The 22,368-nt window shown below is 39.4% G+C and overlaps 1 protein-coding gene across 21 annotated transcripts in view; it reads left to right on the top strand.

Annotated features, from left to right (window-relative positions):
* The window catches only part of ZHX1 (zinc fingers and homeoboxes 1), a 30,727-nt gene extending 9,877 nt beyond the window's left edge, over positions 1-20,850 (top strand). For 5 of the 21 annotated variants that reach the window (XR_010598993.1, XR_010598995.1, XR_010598999.1 and 2 more), the window contains 2 exons: positions 9,635-13,009; positions 18,618-20,850. Coding sequence is in view for 5 of the 21 variants with exons in the window: in XM_065586093.1 (XP_065442165.1) it covers positions 9,855-12,470 (2,616 nt within the window). In the remaining 16 variants the exon portion in view is untranslated. Of the gene's footprint in view, positions 1-6,715; positions 6,864-8,293; positions 8,790-9,634; positions 13,010-16,542; positions 16,641-18,617 lie in introns of all 21 variants that reach the window. The other 16 variants (XR_010598996.1, XR_010598987.1, XR_010598994.1 and 13 more) reach the window with 10 other exon arrangements.
* The last annotated feature ends 1,518 nt before the right edge of the window (positions 20,851-22,368 follow it).

Below are 22,368 nucleotides of genomic sequence, written 5' to 3'. Positions count from 1 at the left end.
CAATCTGTGAAAAGGGGCTGATGAATTCTCTCATAGAGGTACTGAGACTTAGTAATTCAGCATCTATAATGTGTTTTGTGATTGTTGAAAAGTTTAAGTGGAGAGTATCGGATGTGTGACATTTATACACTTGTAGCTGTAGTGAAGCATGTAGTGGTGCCTATTAAGGTTGCCTATTGCTTTCCATTATAAACTGTTGTTACATTACACTGAATATGCTTCCAGACTGCTCTAAAGACTTCATTATTATTCCCAAGTGATGTCATGCAGCTATAGCTCTATTTGTGGTGCAGGCAAAATGGGTCCTCTTCCTTCATCTGTCTTGATTCTTATATTGGCAACTATCACTGTGGTATCTGAAACGATGCTGCTTATGTACCTGCAAATGCCATTTTTTATAGAAGGAGGAGCACCAGCTTGGGAGCCAGGAGTCCATGAGTTCTTGTCACACCTATTCCACTGACCAGTGTTAAGGGTTGAAAAGTCTACAAAACTATTATTATTGAGCTAGGTTTCACACTACTGCTCTAGGAGAAGGCAAATATCAGTACATAGACCAACACAGGTTGCAGAAGGTCACTGCTGTCCGAGTCCATTTCCAATATAGCAGGCACCTCTCATTCAGTTAGCCACACTGGCTCTCAGAAAAAATGGGAGATCTGTGCTTAGCTATGCTGTTTGTAAAATGAAGCTACTTCTGTATGCCCACTTCTCAAAGTGCATTGAGATCAACAGATGAATAAATACAGTGTAAATGCACAAAGTATTGTTTAAAAAAAAAAAAAAACCCTCAGTAGTCCTAACTATGAATCCCTTGTTCTAACCACTACAGTGCAATCCCTTACCAAAGCCAGGAATGGACCCCAACAATCCTGATGTCCACATTCTACTGCTGTCTAGAATATAGTTGCATATGAAGGACTTCCTTCTATTCATTTTTCTTTTAAAAAAATACAGACTGGATGATGTAATTATCCCTTCTGGCCTTAAACTCTGTGGGAAGGAAAACAAAACAAAACAAAGAAAAGCTGCTCTTATGGAGCCTGACCATTAAAATTAATAGGAGTCTTTCCATTGCCTCCACAGGGCTTTATCTATTAGGCTCCTAGCCCCCAATCTCATCACAGTTCAGGTGGTGGCTTGGCAATCATCCCTTACTGCTTGTGCTAAAAACATAAGAACGGCCATACTGGGTCAAACCAAAGGCCCATCTAGCCCAGTATCCTGTCTTCTGACAGTGGCCAATGCCAAGTGCCCCAGAGGGAATTAACAGAACAGGTAAATCAAGTGATCCATCCCCTGTCGCCCATTCCCAGCTTCTGGCAAACAGAGGTGTGGGACACCATCCCTGCTCATCCTGGCTAATAGCCATTGATGGACCTATCCTCCATGAATTTATCTAGTTCTTTTTTGAACCCTGTTATAGTCTTGGCCTTCACAACGTCCTCTGGCAAGGAATTCCACAGGTTGACTCTGCATTGTGTAAAAAAGTACTTCCTTTTGTTTGTTTTAAACCTGCTGCCTATTAATTTCATTTGGTGGTCCCTAGTTCTTGTGTTATGAGAAGGAGTAAATAACACTTCCTTATTTAATTTTTCCACACCAGTCATGATTTTATTAGACCTCTATCATATCCCCCCTCAGTTGTCTCTTTTCCAAGCTGAAAAGTCCCAGTCTTATTAATCTCTCTTCATATGGCAGCCATTCCATACCCCTGATCCTTTTTGTTGCCCTTTTCTGATCCTTTTCCAACTCCAATATGTCTTTTTTGAGATGGGGCAACCACATCTGCACGCAGTATTCAAGATGTGGGCATACCATGGATTTATATAGAGGCAATATGATATTTTCTCTTTTATTATCTATCCCTTTCTTAATGATTCCAAACATTCTGTTCACTTTTTTGACTGCCGCTGCACATTGAGTGGATGTTTTCAGAGAACTATCCAGAATGACTCCAAGATCTATTTCTTGACTGGTAACAGCTAATTTAGACACTTTATTCATTTTATATGTATAGTTGGGATTATGTTTTCCAATGTTCATTACTTTGCATTTATCAACATTGACTTTCATCAGCCATTTTGTTGCCCAGTCACCCAGTTTTGTGAGATCCTTTTGTAGCTCTTCGCAGTCTGCCTGGGACTTCATTATCTTGAGTAGTTTTATATCATCTGCAAATTTGCCACCTCCACTGTTTACCCCTTTTTCCAGATCATTTATGACTATGTTGAATAGGACTGGGCCCAGTACAGACCCCTGGGGGACACCACTATTTACCTCTCTCCATTCTGAAAACTGACCATTTATTCCTACCCTTTGTTTCCTATCTTTTAACCAGTTACCAATCCATGAAAGAACCTTCCGTCTTATCCCATGACTGGTTACTTTGCTTAAGAGCCTTTGGTGAGGGACCTTGACAAAAGCTTTCTGAAAATCTAAATACACTGTATCCACTGGATCCCCCTTGTCCACGTGCTTGCTGACCACCTCAAAGAATTCTTGTAGATTGGTGAGGCATGATTTCCCCTTATAAAAAACTATGTTGACTCTTCCCCAACAAATTATGTTCATCTATGTATCTGACAATTTTGTTCTTTACTATAGTTTCAACCAGTTTGCCCGGTACTGAAGTCAGGCTTACTGGCTGTAATTGTCGGGGTCACCTCTGGAGCCCTTTTTAAAAATTGGCATCACATTACCTATCGTCCAGTCATTTGGTACAGAAGCTGATTTAAATGATAAATGACAGACAACAGTTAGTAGTCCTGCAATTTCACATTTGAATTCCTTCAGAACTCTTGGGTGAATACCATCTGGTGCTGGTGACTTATTACTGTTTAGTTTATCAATTTGTTCCAAAATCTCCTCTGACACCTCCATCTGGGACAGTTCCTCAGATTTGTCACCTAAAAAGAATGGCTCAGGTTTGAGAATCTCCCTCACATCCTCCACCGTGAAGACCAATGCAAAGAATTCATTTAGTTTCTCTGCCATGGCCTTATCGTCCTTGAGTGCTCCTTTGGCATCTCGATTGTCCAGTGGCCCCACTGGTTGTTTAGCAAGCTTTCTGCTTTTGATCTACTTAAAAATTTTTTTGCCATTACTTTGAGTCTTTGGCTAGCTGTTCTTCAAATTTTTTTTAGCCTTCTAATTATATTTCTACACTTCATTTGCCAGAGTTCATGCTCCTTTCTATTTTCCTCACTAGGATTTAACTTCCACTTTTTAAAGGATGCCTTTTTGCCTCTCACTGCTTCTTTTACTTTGTTGTTTAGCCATGGTGGCTCTTTTTTGGTTCTCTTACTATGTTTTTTAATTTGGGGTATATATTTAAGTTGAGCCTCTATTATGGTGTCTTTAAAAAGTTCTATGCAGCTTGCAGGGATTTTACTTTTGGTGCTGTACCTTTTAATTTCTGTTTAACTAACCTCATTTTTATGTAGTTCCCCTTTCTGAAATTAAATGCTACATTGTTGGGCTGCTGTGGTGTTTCCCCCGCCACAGGGATGTTAAATTTGATTATATAATGGTCAGTATTACCAAGCAGTAATATTCACCTCTTGGACCAGATCCTGTGCTCCACTTAGGACTAAATCAAGAATTGCCTCTCTTGTGGGTTCCAGGACTAGCTGCTCTAAGCTCGAAGCAGTCATTTAAGGTGTCAAGAAACTTTATCTCTGCATCCCTTCCTGAGGTGATATGTACCCAGTCAATATAGGGATAGTTGAAATCCCCCATTATTATTGAGTTTTTTATTTTAATAGCCTCTCTAATCTCCCTGAGCATTTCAGTCACTATCACCATCCTCGTCAGGTGGTCTGTAATATCTATATATATTCTTCTTATTCAAACATGAAATTACTATCCATTGAGATTCTGTGGCACAGTTTGGTTCATTTAAGATTTTTACTTCATTTGATTCTATGCTTTCCTTCACATATAGTGCCACTCCCCCACTAGCACGACCTGTCCTTCCGATATATTTTGTACTCTGGTATTACTGTGTCCCATTGATTATCCTCATTCCACCAAGTTTCTGCGATGTCTATTATATCAATAGCCTCATTTAATACGAGGCAGTCTAGTTCACCCATCTTATTATTTAGACTTCTAGCATTGGTATATAAGCACTTTAAAAACTTGTCACTTTTTAACTGTCTGCCATTACATGATGTAATTGAATGGGATTTTTTTTCTTTTGACTGTTTCTCATCAGATCCTACCTGTATTTTATCATCTTCCAACCTCTCCTCTTTATTAGGACATAGGGAATCTCCATTTATAGATCCTCCCCTAAAGGATGTCGCTGTCCGAATTACGTGCTCCTCTGTACCTGTTGGCTTTCCCCCCAGCCCTTAGTTTAAAAACTGCTCTACAACATTTTTAATTTTAAGCGCCAGCAAACTGGTTCCATTTTGGTTTAGATGGAGCCCATCCTTCCTGTATAGGCTCCCCCTTTCCCAAAAGTTTCCCCAGTACCTAATAAATCTAAACCCCTCTTCCCTACACCATCATCTCACCCACATTGAGACCCTGCAGTTCTGCCTGTCTAACTGGCCCTGCATGTGGAACTGGAAACATTTCAGAAAATGCTACCATGGAGGTCCTGGACTTCAATCTCTTACCTAGCAGCCTAAATTTGGCCTTCAGAACCTCTCTCCTATCCTTCCCTATGTCATTGGTACCTCATGTGCCACGACCACTGGCTCCTCCCCAGCACTACACATAAGGCTGTCTAGATGTCTCAGATCTGCAACCTTCACACCAGGCAGAAAAGTCCCCTGTGGTTCTCCGGGTCAATGCATACCTAGCTATGTATGTTTCTAATGGTGTGAGTAAAGGCTCTGCAGCTCTATGAATCCTGCAGCCATGCTTAAAGAGCACAAACGTCTGTTCGTTACAAAATACAGAAGTTTGTGAATCTGGGCTTAGCTTTTTTTACTTAAAATGTTTTTCTTTGCATTTTTTGGGGGGGAAGGAAGGGGAATGCGCTTTTGGGGGGTTTTTTGTTTATTTTTTAAATATGGGACTGTTGTGATTTCTTGTCACATGTTCAAATTTGAGATTCAAGATGTCATTGACAAGTCTCCTAAAAATAAACTCCTTATCTGAAATGACACCACACTGCTGATTGTCTAATACTGCAGCTTATGAAACGAAAGGTTATTTTCACTTCTTAATTGGTGCAACTTCTCTTACATTTCATGAAGATTTAAATTTAGGTAAAGTGTCTATTAATGGAGAGGGGGAAAATGAAAATTGCAATAAACTCAGAAATATGTGCAGAGTGCCCCACTAACTGGCATTCAGCACAGAAAAAACATTCTAACTTTTAAGAATTTATGCTGTAAGTGTGAGAGGCCCCTAGAGGCCTCCTAATTCAGCAAGAAACTTGAGCACATGGCTAACTTCAAGCATGAGTAGTCCCACTGAAGTCAATTCATGTGCTTAAGCAGCTTGTTGAATCAGGGCCAGAGCTCAGTTAGGAGGGGAATTTTGTGAAAATTTCTGGTCCTTAATTCAGTTTTCAGTTTTACTTTGCACTTCATCTTTAAGCAATAGTGCCTTCAGAGCCAGGCAGTCAGTGAACACCTGGAGGAATTGATTATATAAGACAAAACTAAAGACAATTAATTCAGCCAATCAATAATTGATAAAAGATGACCAGCCTGGGTGATCGTTGATGCTATTAAACCATGGAAAATACAGAAAGCGTAAGGCATCCTACTACTCCGGACTGACAAGGTGAAATGTTATAGGCAGCTTGACAACTGGTCAATTAAAACAAAAAGTGAAAAGTCGTTTCAAGTGCTTCAGCTTCTCCTGAGTCACATGCTAATATTTCTATTTTTACAATCACGTTTTGGGTTTGTTTGTTTTTGTTCTTTTTTTTTTTAATTCTCTCGGCCCATACTAGGTGAAAGTTCTATACAAACAGGGAGAAATGACTATTCACAAAGTAAACTGTATGAACACAGGGAAGAAAAAAATCTTTCACTTCTTACAGTGTAAGCTGTTTCTTGTCGTATTACAAGATAAAAATTAAGATAGAAATGTGACTTTTTTTTTCCCCCTTTAAATATTTTTCCTCTGTAATTCCCATTTTCTTTCTCCCTCAACTTCTTACCTGTAGGAGGCAGCAGGCTTCTGTCTGTTTCAAAAATATTTATATGCAGCTTCATGGTTCACCCAACTTTTGACATTAACTGAGCACTTTTTGAGACTTAAAATAATAGGAAAAGGTTAACTGGTAATGTGAACCATGTGAACCTTTTTTTTTTTTTTTTTTTTCCAGTTTTCTGAACATCATTGTTCTCAGCAGTTTCCCCTTCAGCTTTAAAAGTTAAGGTTGAAGGATGTGAACCTGCACAGATTTTTCGTATGCTGTAACTTTGAAGTCAGTGGGATTATTCATAGTACATAAAATTAAGCACAGGTGTAAATCTTTCCAGGATTGTGGCTCAAACCTGAAAGTTCAAGGTAAAATTACAAAAGTAAGGAGTTTTTAGCAATTAGTAAACCTTAAGGGATTAAAAAGCCTGATATATATATTTATTTTAAGGTATTTAAGCACCTAACTCCTATTTAAATCAGTGGGAGATAGGCGCCCAGTTATGTTTAGAAATCTGACTTTAGTAAATTTAATTTGCTGTTAGCTGCATTGTGTCAAAATAAATACGATTTTCTAAAATTACTTTATCTCCTTTCATAGAACTGCTTGCACAAAGAAGCATGTTGCTTTCCTGGTGAAAAGGCTAGAGGGATGGCATAGTATGTTTTAAATTTAGGCACCACAAATCAAAATAGAACTTCTGCACTCACTGACACCATCTACCACTTGAGAATTGGTCGGTATGTTGGTAAGACTCTTACTTCGCTATGGCAGCCCTGTGTAAAAGAACAGTTATGTTATATGATCTAGAAGAGAGTAACATTTTCAAAAGTGATCCTAAGTCTCATTGAAAGTCAGTTGCTTGATATTAAGAGTTGAGGCAAAGGCTATCCTAAAATTTTGGGAGTAGGGTGAACTCAAATTTGACATGTAGGATGGAAGTTTCAGAATCATGCAGTTAACCTAACTGATCCCATTGAAGTCAATAGTTTTACTATTGACTTCGGTGGGAGTGGAGGTAGGCCATTGGTTGAGTGTTTTTGACAATTTTACCCATAAACTCTTAAATACAAATTAAAGTACTTTGCAATATTGCCATCTCTTTTTTTTTCCTAAATGTAAACTGTGTTTTAAAATATTTTATATTTTATCTCTTGGTTCTAAATTTAGTGGGGAAATCATTTTGGAATATGATTTTGTAATGTTCTGTTAACATTTTATTTTTTTTATTTATTTTTTAGTCTAACTATTTCATTCTTTTTTGCAATCCAAGTAAATAAGCTAATGCCGGATATGCTCAAATGCATTTTTTAAATTAACATTCTGATGAAAGGAATTCTCTGAATATAATATATAATGTACACTACAGGGATATACTGGCATCTCTTTTGAAGGGTCTTATGTAAAGATTACATTAGCAGAGATTTCTCGAATGTTAAATCTATTTTTTTGAACCGAGGAAAAAGGTATGTGTACAGAAAAATATTCCAAAGAAGGTACACGTGTGGAGTTGTGATTCCGTAAAAGAAGGCATTTGATTTAGACCTCTGTTCAGGAAAGCGTTTTAAGCATATGCTTATGTACTTTCCTGAATTAGGACCTTAATCAGTAAACAAAAGAATTTGTAAACATCTGTACATTTCATACTTTAAACAGAGACCGACTTTGTTCACTCCTTGAAAAGACAGGATATGCTCAGATTTACATTTCAAGCAGGAGAGGTTCTTCTAAAAACAGCAATACATTCTGTGTTCACAAGCAACAGACTTAAGATAAACTTTATCAAACTGTGTCTTTGCCAGCTTTTTTCTTTATACTCTATGATTTCATGTGCTGTATTATGCAGCACTAGGGGACAGTACTTCTCGCTAGCAATCGCAGTGCATAACTGGATGCTGATGATTAGGTGAACTGATTCCCCGCAGGCTGCTACCAGTGTGATAGTGTTGTACACTTTCAAAAACTGAGTGTGTTGTACAGCACGATGTGCAGCTAAGTATAATCACTTGTTTCTCCTTTGCATTGAAGAAAAATTTGAAGCTAAGGATAATTACTTTTTTTCAAAATGGGGGATAAGTGACTATACTATGTATAACAAATATTTAATTCCCTTTCTCATTTTTTCAGTTTCCATTCCTTTCTTCCATTTACACTCTTCTTTCTCTCTTTCCTCTAAAGCTGAAGACATTGTCCTTCCAGTTGAGGTCTGCTAAATACTATTCCCTTTGTAATGCTATCTGAAACAGCCAAGATGGATTGTTGCTCCGTGTTCCTCTCTGAGTACTCTGCCACCTTGGAAGCTAAGGACCACATTCAAGAGTCAGACTCTAATCCTCTGGCTGTAAACTCGTGTCTCTGAGGATTTTCTTGTGTAGAAGCTAACATTTAACTATATTTCAAGGAGAAAACAATTAAAGAGATTACAACTCTCTGCAGAAGTTTGTGGGACACTTTCCTATGCACTGTGCCCACAGGATGAAACTCAATCCTTTGGCACCTTTTAGGAATACAGTATATGAAATTGCTCTCTTCCTTAAATCTATGTAAATCTGCATAATTTGTGTAAATCTGCATAATTTGGTATATTTTTAATTGTAGATATATTTTGTATCTGTTCATTCTTTCTCGTCTGAGAAATAGACAGGGATCTCTGTGTCTGAAGTGCATAATTTTGGTTAGTGTCCCTTCGTTGTTTCAGCCCATGTTTGTTCTGGTATAATTCAACCAACCATGTTCTCAGTAGTGCACACAGTGATGCATGCAGGCACACTTTAATTAACCAGCCTGTGTAGCAATTAACTTAAACTAGTTTGGAATAGAATTTTCAAATCCTGAATTTCAGTGATATTTGGGGGACAGAGGATGAGGTCCTTACCCCGCTCTGCCAGAGTGCCATTAAAAAGGTCTCTAAAAGTCCCATATTCACACCGGGGGAAGATGGCCCCAGCATAGATACTGTGGAAAACCACCATAAGGCTGTTTTCTGCGGCCCCTCCTCAGAAGCCCTGGCATATGGGAGGTGTGCCAGGCAAAGTTGGTCAAGAGGGTTGTGTCAAGAGAGGGGCCATAGCAGGCAGTGCTATGGCCCACAGAACCCCCTGGCAAGGCTTCAGTAATTTCAACAGAGCACCCTGGGATTAAGAAGGTGCAAACATGGCTTAACGCTTCTGATCTCAGAATTGCACCCAGCATTTAAAGAAAAGGAAACAATTGGAAAGTCACTGTTCTGATGCCATTCCATGTTTGATGTCCTTCATCTGCGTTGATGTATATTAGAAATCTTTGACACTGTTAACATAAAGAGCCTGACCTTGTCACACTTACTTCTGTTGAGTAGTACCTTGCTCCTTGATTAGTCCTATTAATTTTAGTGGGTCCACTTCGGAGGGAGTAAAAGTGGCGGAATCAACCACTATAACAGTGTTAAATTAATTCTAGTCACAGAATATTTTTCTGGCTAATGAATATAAATTACTCATTTGTAACTTATATAATGATGATTTCTCTCCTTTACTGCAGGTGGTGGAAATGGACTTTAAGAAGCTGTGACTCAACATTTCATCCTTGAACTACAACGTTTTTTTTAATCTGATTGCACTACAAAAAAGCTGCTAATGGGATAAATGCTGACAAGTTTCAAGAATTGACTTGAAGTACCAAAAGCCATCGTTGAAAATCAAGAAGAGCTTGAACCTACATCAGTATCATTCAGTCAATATTATTTCCTCACAACAACAGAATGGCAAGTAAACGAAAATCAACTACCCCATGCATGGTCCTAGCAAGCGAGCAGGATCCAGATTTAGAAATGATATCAGATTTGGATGAAGGACCTCCTCTACTTACACCAGCAGAGAATGCTACAGCTGAGAGTATATCAAGTGATGAAGACGTTCAAGAATATATGGATTCAGACAATCAGCAAAATAAAAAAGTTGAAGGTGGCTATGAATGTAAATACTGTACATTTCAGACACCAGATCTAAATATGTTTACTTTTCATGTTGATTCAGAACACCCTAATGTAGTATTAAATTCATCCTATGTCTGCGTGGAATGCAATTTTCTTACCAAAAGGTATGATGCTCTTTCAGAGCACAATCTGAAGTACCACCCCGGAGAAGAGAATTTTAAACTGACCATGGTGAAACGTAATAATCAGACAATCTTTGAGCAAACAGTGAACGATCTCACTTTTGATGGGAGTTTTGTGAAAGAGGAGAATGCTGAGCAATCCAACATCTCAGAGATCCCCTCATCAGGAATCTCAATTAGCAAAACCCCTATTATGAAAATGAAAAACAAAACTGAGACTAAACGAATTGCTGTTTTCCACAATGTAGCTGAAGACATTCCTGGTGAAGAAAAGGAAACTGAAAATGAGCCAGACTGTGAGGAAGTAGTTGAAACCCCACAATCAGCAGTTTCCGAGTCCAAAATGAACAATCCAGCTGCTTGCAGTGCAGCAGATACAACTAGCACTGTAATGACTCCAGCGCCAGTGATTCAACCTGGGGTGGCACAGGTAATAACTACTGTCACAGCTCCACAGAACTCTAACTTGATTCCAAAAGTCTTAATACCTGTAAACAGCATTCCAACCTACAACACTTCTTTGGATAACAATCCTCTTCTGCTCAACACCTATAAAAAATTTCCCTATCCAACTATGTCAGAAATCACCGTTCTCTCTGCTCAAGCTAAATATACTGAGGAACAGATTAAAATATGGTTTTCTGCCCAACGTCTGAAACATGGTGTGAGCTGGACGCCAGAGGAAGTGGAAGAAGCGAGGAGGAAGCAATTTAATGGCACTGTGCATACTGTACCACAGACAATTACGGTTATTCCAGCACACATTTCAGCAGCTGGCAATGGTTTGCCATCCATCTTGCAGACATGCCAAATAGTAGGTCAACCAGGTCTTGTCCTCACTCAAGTCGCAGGTACAAACACTTTGCCAGTAACAGCCCCTATAGCTCTGACAGTAGCAGGAGTCCCAAATCAGACACAGTTACAGAAGAGCCAGATCCATACCACCCAGCCTGTTGCAGAAACCAAGCAAGTAGCTGCCATTCCAGCCCCTCAGCTTATCAAACACGAAACCACATTAGTAAATCCGGATTCATTCGGCATCCGTGCAAAGAAGACGAAAGAACAGTTGGCAGAATTAAAAGTCAGCTACCTTAAAAATCAGTTCCCTCATGATTCAGAGATTATTAGGCTCATGAAAATAACGGGCCTGACCAAAGGAGAAATCAAAAAGTGGTTCAGTGATACACGATACAACCAGAGAAACTCAAAAAATAATCATGGCATTCATCTCAACAACGATTCTTCCACCACCATTATTATTGATTCAAGTGATGAAACAAATGAGTCCCCAACAGTAGTCACGCCACAGCATAAGCAGTCGTGGAATGCTTTCCCTGATTTCACCCCACAGAAATTCAAAGAAAAGACTGCTGAACAGTTGCACAACCTCCAAGCAAGTTTTCTCAATAACCCTGTCCTGACAGACGAAGAACTGAATAGGTTAAGGGCACAGACTAAACTGACCAGAAGAGAGATCAATGCCTGGTTTACAGAGAGAAAGAAAACAAATGCTTTAAAGGAAGAAGAAGCTGAGTTAAAAGAGAGCAATGCAAGCGGCTCAAAAGATGAGGCTGGAGAAACTTCTCAGGGAGAGGGATCTGTATGGCTAAGATCAGGGGGTTCTGCAAGCAAGGTGGGTAAAAAGTCACCAGAGCAGTTACATATGCTTAAAAGTTCATTTGTCCGTACTCAGTGGCCATCCCCACAAGAATACGACAAACTGGCAGAAGAAACTGGCCTTCCGAGATCGGACATTGTTAGCTGGTTTGGAGATACTCGCTATGCCTGGAAAAATGGTGGTTTGAAATGGTACTATTACTACCAGGGTTCCAGTGGGAATTGTATGAATGGTCAAGCCTTTGTCAGAAGGAGGGGGAGAGGGAGACCGAAAGGAAGGGGAAGAGGAAGGCCTCGTGGGCGGCCTCGGGGAAGCAAAAGGATAAACAACTGGGACAGAGGATCCTCCGTCATCAAATTCAAAACTGGAACAGCAATCCTTAAGGATTATTATATGAAGCACAAATTCCTCAATGAGCAAGACCTTGATGAACTTGTAGCCAGATCTCACATGGGATATGAGCAGGTCAGAGAGTGGTTTGCAGAAAGGCAAAGAAGATCAGAACTAGGCATAGAGCTGTTTGAGGAGAATGAGGATGAAGAAGAAATGCTGGATGATCAGGAAGAGGAGGAAGAAACGGATGATAGTGACACTTGGGAACCCCCCCGACATGTTAAGCGTAAACTCTCGAAATCAGATTGACATGTAAGTTTGGGGCTTGGGGCAAAAAACCCGTAAATTATATTTGACATTATTGTGAGGAGCCAAATAGTTTTTAAAGGCTTTCCGTTTTAGTGAACACCTTCCTAGCACGTTCCCTCCACCTGAGAGTGGACAAGATACTACCTGTGCAGCCACCAAATATTTGCTTCCTGGCTAGCAGTGATGGACATGCTCTGGGTTAGCCCAGGGTTTGGAACTATAAATCCAACCCAAATTCTGCTCCTGCTCCTCCTCCTCCTCCACATCACTGCTGAGGGCTCATCATTTAAGTGACTATTTATAAATATTTAATTGCCTTGTGTTTAATTCCAAAAAAACACAGCTGCATTTTTCATTGTTATAGGAGAACATTACCCGCTCTTGGAGGAGGAAAATACAAAAACCTAATATGTCTTTTTGCAAACCTCGCTTTACCTCCTAAGGCTTCAGAACTTGGGGTGTTTGTTTTTTTTAAAGGAAAGAATTCAAAAACAGAAAAGAAGGGGAAAAGTATGACAAAGGAATCAATAACCACAGGGGTGAGAATTACTTGGTTTTAGAAACTAGGTGAAATGATTGTCGTGTTTTTCAAAGTGTTTCGGGTTTACGGAACTTGTGCTGAAAATGTCTGTTATCATGAGCTGAGTCAGTTTAAATGTAGGGCTATAAGATGCTGTTCATTAAACTTAATCAGCATATCCAGAAATCCATTCTACTTCCATGTAATTTAAATGCATGGTAGTCCTGATGTGATCCATATCAGCATTCATTTTTTGCTTATGCATTTGCTCTTATGTTGGAAAATGGTAACATAAAAGTCCTTGGAAATCAAATGCTGTATTCTGAAAAAGGTCAATATGCAGACGAGTTAGGAAAGTTGCTTTAAAAACTGTTCAGAATCAGCTGCTTTGTTTAGAAACAAAGACATGAAAAGACAGGGCAGAGATGAAAAATATTTGCAAATTCACTGAATGTTAGGAAAAACACTTCACCTTTTAAAAGTAGCTAAAGAGCCCCGTTCTTTAATTCCTATAGAAAATTAAAACATGACTGCTATTGCCTCTTAGTCTTTGGGTGTAACAAACTATATGTACACACGTCTCATTGTTCATCTCTAGTGGCAGCCCAGCTGAACGATTTGCATGCAAGTTTAACCAAACTTCATCCTAATGGATTCAGCCCATCAGTGTGATAATTACTTCTATGAATGTGCAGGGCAATAAAACTACATGGTCAAATATTCTGGTTTAAACTCAAAGTTTGACTTACCCGGACTGAACTCCAGAATTGTTTGAATTTGATAGGGAATGTCTTCTGAATCTTAAATATTAGTTTCTCTAAAAATCAACCAGTTGGTCCCAAGAAAAAATAATTTCCAGTGCTTGAGCAGACCACTGTAAAACAATGGTCTAGATTCACTAAACACAGCTCAGGAAGGTGCCTCACACTAAGGATAGGCAGTCAGTATTTCTACTGCCATCTTCCCTTATATCCTGCTGGAAGGAGACGCAACTTAAAATTTCACTGGGTCTTTTAATTCCACCATGGAGAGGAGATGCTGAAACAACATTCCTGGTCCCCTGGCCAGTGATGTCTACTTTTTGGGTGGTATTAGCCCCCTACAAAAACATCCTATTATCAGGTACATTCTCCTTTTGTGCCTTCTCCCCAGTGGGCACCCTGCTTCCAGGGGCCTGTAGAAGGCAGCGTAAACCTGAGTCAAATCTAGCCCAGTGTTTCTGCACCTTCAGTACCCAAGTTCAGAACTCCTGGGGCTCTCTTCTTCCTCACAGAGATAAGTGGTGACAAAAGAGCAATCACTTTCCCTCTGACCATGAGCTTCTGAAGCTATGGAAACCTTAGTAGCAGTAGCTCTTACAAAGCGCACACGCTCTCTCTCTCTCCCTGTTTCTCTGATTATGGCTGACACCCAGATGAAACAAAAAGGAAGGGCAAAATATGCTTTCTCGAAAAAAAACATCTTGCAGCTGACTACTTGTGTTTAACTTGTGCTCCTTCTCCAGATATATCTGCAGCTACCTCTGTAATCTCATGTCTGCAGGAGGATATTCTATCTGAAATTCCAAAGCATGTGATTGAGTGTGTTCTCCTTGTCTGTTCAGTCAGACAAATGTTAAGCCCGTATGCATTTGGGCAGATGTTGCAGGATTCAACTTTGGAAGTATCAGGGGGCTTGAGGGACCAGAACAGAGCACCAAAAGTCCAGCAATGTGATTGATCTTTTGTTGGTACCTATCATTGTGAGGATGAATTATAACCCCTCCAATCTGAACTGGAATATTGATAAATGTAATTACCAGTTACAACTTGGGGGGAAGCACACTGATGTTTCCAGGGGAGCTCATGACACTGGATATATGCTAGTTTGACACAAATCAGTATCTGGCCTATTCTTTTTGGGCTTCAGCTTCTAAAAGTGTCCCAGTGATTAACAAATACCCTTGTTAGGCTGATGCTGATCTAGATGAGGCTGTTGCACAAGCTAGAAAGATAACCTTTTTTTTAAAAAAAAGCCATGTTAATTTCAAGCTCCATTGCGAATGTAGGGTCAAAAATCAGTGTTTGCCAAATGGGAAACACTAAAACCAGTAGGGAAAGAAACGCTATTTTTAAACTTCCAAGAATATTAAAATAAACCCTGAAACTCCTTAGCACTGTGTCTCTAATAAGCAAAGTCTGGACTTGCCTTAATATTTAGGGGTGACCAGAAGTTTAGATTTTTCTTTTAACATTATGTTAAAATAAACTTGTTCTTGTTCTCTTAAGAGATTGTTTTTAGGCTAATATTGAACTGAACTTTTTTTTTAAATGTGGTATGATCTAATTGGGAAGATCTCCAGATCATTTTGGTTGTGGTCTCTTAAATATCACCACATTTGAGATGAGAAAGACATGAAGGGATAATAGATTTAAGTATTTATTTTGATACTCCTGGGATGAAAGTCTTTCAGTAAAATACTCTGAGCATTACTTTTAACATATACTGGGACAGATTCTCAACTGGTATAAATGATATAGCTCCATTGACTCCGATGGAGTTACCGTGATTTACAGGAGCTGAGGATCTGGACCACTACCTCTTTGAATTCGGGAAGGTGTAAAACAAAACAAACACTAGGGGCCTGCTCATGGGAAGCACTGAGCATCCACCACCCTTATTAAAGACAAATGAGTGTTCTGAGCCTTCCAAGCCTGAGCGTGATGATAAAATGCTGATTTAGATTAACCAGTGAAGTTCCTAGGAGTTGTGTGCGCTCAGCACTGCTCATAATCTGGCCCTATTAACAGACCCTTACAAGAAATAATTAGCATTTATACCTTTCTGTGGAGAGGAGGGGGTTCCTTCTTATGGATGCTTCTGTCATCTCCCCACAACTGACATGAAAATGAATCACTAAAAAGTACTGTCTATGTGGCAGACTGCAGGATTGTCTGTTTTCTGTAATTGTAGCAATGGCAGGTAAGAAGCAAAATGTACTTGACAACAGTGGCTCCAAAGTCTCGTTGCTTAGCCCTGAGATGCGCTGCTGATGCTTGCCTGCCTCTGAGGGTTTGTCTCTGCTTGGAAATTGACTGAAATAAACTATTCTGGAATAATCATCACTTGGATTAAGCTAAATCAGAGAAAGGCACTCTTATTCTGGAATAAGAGTGTCCATACAGAGGCTTATACTGAAATAACTAATTCTAATAATTATTTGGGAATAGCTATTTTGGGAAATTTCCAAATGTAGAAAAGCCTTTAATATGCTCTCTCTGTTTCTGTAAAGCTTGGACTGTCAGGATCAGAAGTAGCCTAGGTGCTCTGTGATGGCATTAAAGCATGTACTATTGAGTGGAGATGGGGAACTACCTGGGAGAGCTCAAGTCTTAGCCCTAGGTAAATGGCAGAATTGAACAAAAAAGATTAAGAACCTTTTAGAACACACCTGTTGGATGTGGCTGGCTGAGAACAAATACAGAACTAAAATTTTCTCCTTCCTTTTGCTCTGATGTTTCTACCAAGAATATCTGATCTGATTATGTAATTGCTGCTGCCTTTGAATCTTAGCTGATGGAAGAATAAAGAAGTTTCCATGCCAGAATGCAGACAGACATGAAGTAAAAGAAACTGGTGCCTGGGCGGGCTCATGGTCCAGTGTTACCACGGTATGCTGCCTCCTCGGAAAATCCCTCAAGCACTGTGCAACCAGCTCACTTCGCTCTTAAGGAAGAGGGATGTTTGATATCTTTCAAGTGATCCTCTCCTAGGGTTCCAGAAGTGCTGTTGGCTGGCTGTAGAGGGAGTCAAAGCCAGCCTTCTAAGACAACATGGATGAGAACCAGCCAGATATAGGCCCTTTGAGAAGGGAAATGGAGAAGCAAACCCTAACCTGGAAGCTTGAAAACTGGGCATGCAGTGAAATAATATTGACTGTCAGGGATTTAATTGGGCTTTGCTTGGCAATAGGGCTTAAAAACATTACATACTAATGAAGAGACATGAATATTAGTGATCAAGAGATCAATAAATATATTGAAAATTGTTCAAACTGGTAGAATCGTATAAACTACAGATGGAAAAGCTCTATAACAGATTCCATTCCCTCCCAATGCAATGCTGGGTTGTTTCCTGCTCTGTCTAGGTTTTAAATACCTTGCCTGTCATAGAATAAACAGACAGCAAATAGCATGGCAGGGGCTTCTTGGGTCAAGTTCCTTTGGAGCTTTTGTACTGTATTAATATTATGGAGAGAATATGAGGACAGTTAAAGCAGAAAAAAATTAAGTTCTTTGCACTTTATATAGCATTTTTCATCCCACTATCTCAAACCAATTTACAGAGGTGTGTGAGTATTATCCCCATTTTAAAATGGGAAAACTAAGGCTTAGAAGGATTAAGGCCTATATTCTTAAACTTTATGGCCTGATATTTCCCAGGTATTGAGTTCCTGTACGTGTGACTGATTTCAGTGAACTCTTGGGGTACTTGGCACCTCTGAAAACTCAGGGCAGTTTTTTAGCTCCTTGAATGCGAGTACTAAAATTTGAAAATTTTGGCTTAAGCAATATTCCCACGGTCAAGAGCTAACATTAATAATTTTGTGGCACTCTTCACAGGAGTATGGATTAACTTGTGTCCTAGCCAAGTTCCAGCTTTGATCATTGCATTCTGTCTACCTAAATTCTCTCTGCAGTTTGTTAGATACGGTACTTGCCTTCCTCTGCTCTCCTAAACTGTTGTCTGGTGGTGTGTCTTCCCCCCCCCCCCCCCCCACCCCCCCCTCTCCCGTGCCCACCCACCCCCCCCCCCCCCCCCCCCCCCCCCATGCTACCACCACATTTTACCCCAGAGGTGGCAGCACTATAGCTGTGGATGAAATGGTGCCTGGATCTAATAGTCTGGCGCTTATTTCAATGTAGCACATTTGGAGGTGAAAAGTGCTATAGACATCTCGGGTTTTATTTATCACAGCACAGCAAATTAAGTTGCGATATTATTTGCCTTCGATTGAGTAAAGTGTTCCATATACCTCTTCGGATCAAAAATATTCCATGGTACTTTCCCTAAATTATCAGATAACATAATATGAAAGCATGAGTTGCAAAGCCATCAGCTGTGTTCTGACAAGACAAACCACAGGAATTCCTGCTACGTTATGACTTCCAAGTAGCTTTCTTCCCTAGTCCCAGCTTCTGAAAATGTTTCTAGATATGTCAAGTAGTCTGATCTGGGCATATTTGCAGTTTGTATAATACCAATATTAAAAATTAGTTGTCCTCTTTGGGAAGGCTTTATTTCTAGAAAATGTTGCACTGGATTCCACTCTTCATGTGCACAGGAGAGTTAACAGGAATCTATTTGGTTTACGTAAATGATCGTGCTCTGCAGTTTTCAGTAACTGCAGTATATTTGTCTTGTTTCACATGTGAAATGCAATTAAGTTAATACTTTGTAGGGTTTTTAAAGTACAAGAAAAGTGATTGACTAATGACCAGCAAGGTTCTGGGAGGTGACCAGCAAGTAGCAAGCTGTATGATCTATGTCTGGTGTATGTAATCATGTTAAAGGAAGCCATCGTGGCATTTTAGAAAGAAGTGTTTCTCTTGAATGATTCAGTAGCTTACAGTGTCTTTCCTTTGTAGCTGCCCAAAGTGGTGAAGGGGAAGCAAGATATCTGGTTTACTGTGAATGGGCCTAATCTTTCGTGAAACCAAGAAAATGTTGAGACACACACAGGATTGAATACTCAAAAGGATTGGAACTTAGTGTTGTGCCAAAGTTAAACTACTGCAGCTGGCAGAAGTTCTGCACTGTAAATAGAAGACTGATTAAAAGACTACTTGTAAAACAAATTTTAATACAGTACATTTTTATTCTGATACATGATGGAAACTTTCTGTTTTAGACCTTTTTTTGAAGGGGCTTCAGTGACCACTAGATTTTGTCCTCTATTTTGTCCAGCTTAATACTGTACGTTCTAGTAAGATGGGCTTTATTGCCTGTGTTCTTTGATATGTGATTAAGCTTATAGCTTTGAGTGACCAAACATTTTACAGAGTAAAAGTTCTTAGAAAAAGTAAACGTAACTGATATTTGTGTCTTATTTATCAGGCTCTGCACAAACTTTGAAAGTTGTGCATGCACTTGTACAACTTACACATACAATTGGGAATGCATGGGATTCTTCTCAATATTACAAAACTAAGCCTTTGTGGCATTATGGATCATTATGGATCTTGTCTTTGGAGTTCTTTTTTTTTTTTTTAAGATATATGAATGAGTGCCGCTGTTAAATATTTGTAATATTTCCATTCCTACTTTCAATAGAGGCCTATTTTGCTTTAACACCTGAAGAAAATAACGAGAGAGAGAAAATAAAAAGAAGCTGTCAGAAGAATGAATACTGAGGGAACCACTGAACATAAACTTTGTACCAAAAATTTGAAAACAGAAATAATGTACTATGTCCATACTGAGTGAGTGTGTGTGTTTATAAGGATTATGCAGAAACTAGGAACTGTCTTTGTTCAAATATTTAGCAGTCCAGAGCTTTTCTAGCATCATTCTCTCTGTTCATTGTTAACAACGTTGCCATGTCAGGAGGCCTGAACATTCATGTAAACTCTTTCTGTTAAGGCAGATGCTCTTCATTCATATTTTTAAAATAATTTTGGGAGGATATTTTTAAAGATGACAAAGGGGATTAGGCACCCAATTCCCCCTGAAAGTCATTGGGAGCTGAGCACCTAAATCCCCTTTGTGCCTTTTGAAAAATCTCCATTTGTGGCTACAGGACCATTTTTTAAATGTGCTTTTTCTTCAGAGAAATTTTTTTGAAATGAGCATGTTCCATTTAAAGCCCAGCTCATGTACAAATAACTGCAGAGAAAATCCTGCTCGCCTTCATTCACACAAACTCCCAGTTGGAGCCAGTATGTGAGCTTTGCATGAATAAGACTAAGGGCTTGTCTACATGCACAAATCGTAATATTTTGACTATACTAGTATACTTTAAGCGGAACAACTCCCTAGCGTGGATACACGAATACCTATGTAAGGGTGGTTTACACTGGTATAGCTATTCCCATACAGGAAGAGGAATAAGCTACACCGGTGTAAAATCAACCCAATTATTGATAGTTATACCAGTCCAAAAACTATAGACAGGCCCAGGAATTATTAGCTCCCAACTCTGCGCAATCTGTTCTACACAACTCATAGAATGATACATCGTAAAGAATGTTTTTTACTGAAGCATTTGTCAGCTAACAAAAGAGCTACAGAGGAGCCTTGAATATGCATGCTGCTTTCATTTTTATAAATGGTTACCTTTTTTAACTACAGCTTTATTAGTAATTCCAAAATACTGCGATTTAGTTGATATTTTCGCAACAGACCAGCTCTGTCAACTACTATTTTTTTAATAATGTAAAATATGCAGAAATGTTGTGCGCTACTTTTATTTTTCTTTTTTACTCCATAGAGCACTCAGAAGTATAATGTTAAATTGCTGTTTGGGGTATTTTTTGTTTTGTTTGTTTGTTCTTTTTTTCAGCATTGCTGATTGTGGTCTTTGATCCATTTGACAGTAGTTTCTTAACATTTTCAGCTGTTGAACAGATTTGTTGTGCTTCAGGTATTGTAAAATGAAGCCTTTGAATATATTTATATTATCTGTTTTCACTGCAATAATGTTTAACCATCTATAGTTGTAAATAATTCTTCCCAGTGTGTTTCCTTACAGGCTTAATGCTGATCTGATGTTTGCTAGCTTACAATATTTATTTGACAGAGAAGAAGGAAAAAAAAAAAATCTGTCTCACCCAGTTGATTTGTGTTTTTGAGTGCATAATAAAGGTCAGCATTCAGTAGTAATTTTCTTTTTAGTGATTTTCCATTTTCTTAAATGAAAATCAAATAGTTATAAAAAGAATTAGTGACGCCTCTCTTAAGGGATAAACAAAAATGGGTTGCTTAACAGAGATGGTCTCTAATCAAAGTGCGGTCATGTGGTATTTGAAGCCTTTAAAGATACTTTTAAGATGGAATGTTGCCTAACAAGACCCTGACCTTGCAATTTGTTGCATGCAGCAGACTGCTGCGCCCATGTGGAATCCCGCTGATTTTAATGAGGCTCAGCATGGGCACAGCTATCCGTCTGCACAACAACAAAGGGCAGGAAGAGGCGCTATAGCTATATTATGTTTGTGCATTTGATGGCAGTACTTTGGGCCCCATTTTCCACTTGCCTTGTGTAGTCACTTACACCCGTGCGGAGTGAGTGTAAAACACTGTCATTCTGAGTTGTTAGGCAAAGCAAGTGTAAATTGCTAGGAGTAAATTACTGTGCAAGGCAGTGGAGAATCGGATCATACAGATATATCATTAGTTTAATTGTTGCCTCTGTATAGTGAGTTTCCCCTGTGGTCTCTTCACACGAGAGGAGAGAGAAGAAACAAACAAAACAAAAAAGAAAGGAAAATCTGACTGTAAAAGCAAAAATATTGACAGGGTGATTTGGGTAGGTATAGTGTATGGAACTACTTTTAAATTGTCTAGCTTGTCTGAAGGTGTCGCTTTAAGACCAGAAACTGAGACAAGGTTGTAGAAGGGCAGTTCAGTTTAATAGATGCAGTTACAACTTCTAAGCAACTAAATATGGCTACCAGTACCCAGAAAAAGTTTTATATAAGAAAGGGGCGAAGCTCTGAGCTGCTACCCAGGGGCACTCCTGGTCCACTTCTGGCTGCAAAGGCTCACAAAAGAGTTCTGGAAGAGTTTTTTTTCTGCAGGACGGGAACAGACCTTTAAAGTAAAGTGCCCATACAAAGACTCCCATTCAATACAGGCTTAGTATGTGGGTTCATTCAAGTTCCTGTGATGCTTTTTGAAGAACTTTCCTGGTCTTCTAAGTTTAAGACAAGAGTTTCTTCACTGCAGGTCTGATCAATTGGCTTGATCAGGCCCCGAAGGAGCAGAGATCTAGTCGCACTTGTTTAGAGGCAGATCCTTTGCCCTGTTACAGCAGTCAGCATGTTTTCAGAGGAGGGTTTCCACTGGACTCTGTGTCCTTGCTAGGTAGTCCTTATGCCATAGCAGTTCTTTGAGTAGATGTCCCTACAGGTGCTCCACCATAGCATATGCGCATGTCTGTGCACTCTGAACTGCAGAATGTAAAGCAGGGTCTGCACCTGCACAGAGCAGCTCCTCATGCTCCCATATGAGGGCATATAGGAAGGTCTGGACCTGCAGCTACTCGGTCTCAACTGCCTGCAGCCCCAGATGGAACACATGGTATCCAGCTGTTCTACAGCTTCCCATCCTTTCTCACTGTGAATTTTTCTTATTTGTATTTAATTTCAGCACATTTGTGCTTTTGCCAGGGGTCCTCCG

This window comes from Chrysemys picta, chromosome 2, assembly GCF_011386835.1.
Source record: "Chrysemys picta bellii isolate R12L10 chromosome 2, ASM1138683v2, whole genome shotgun sequence".
Taxonomy (NCBI): Eukaryota; Metazoa; Chordata; order Testudines; family Emydidae; genus Chrysemys; species Chrysemys picta.
This window is presented reverse-complemented; position numbering and strand designations above follow the sequence as displayed.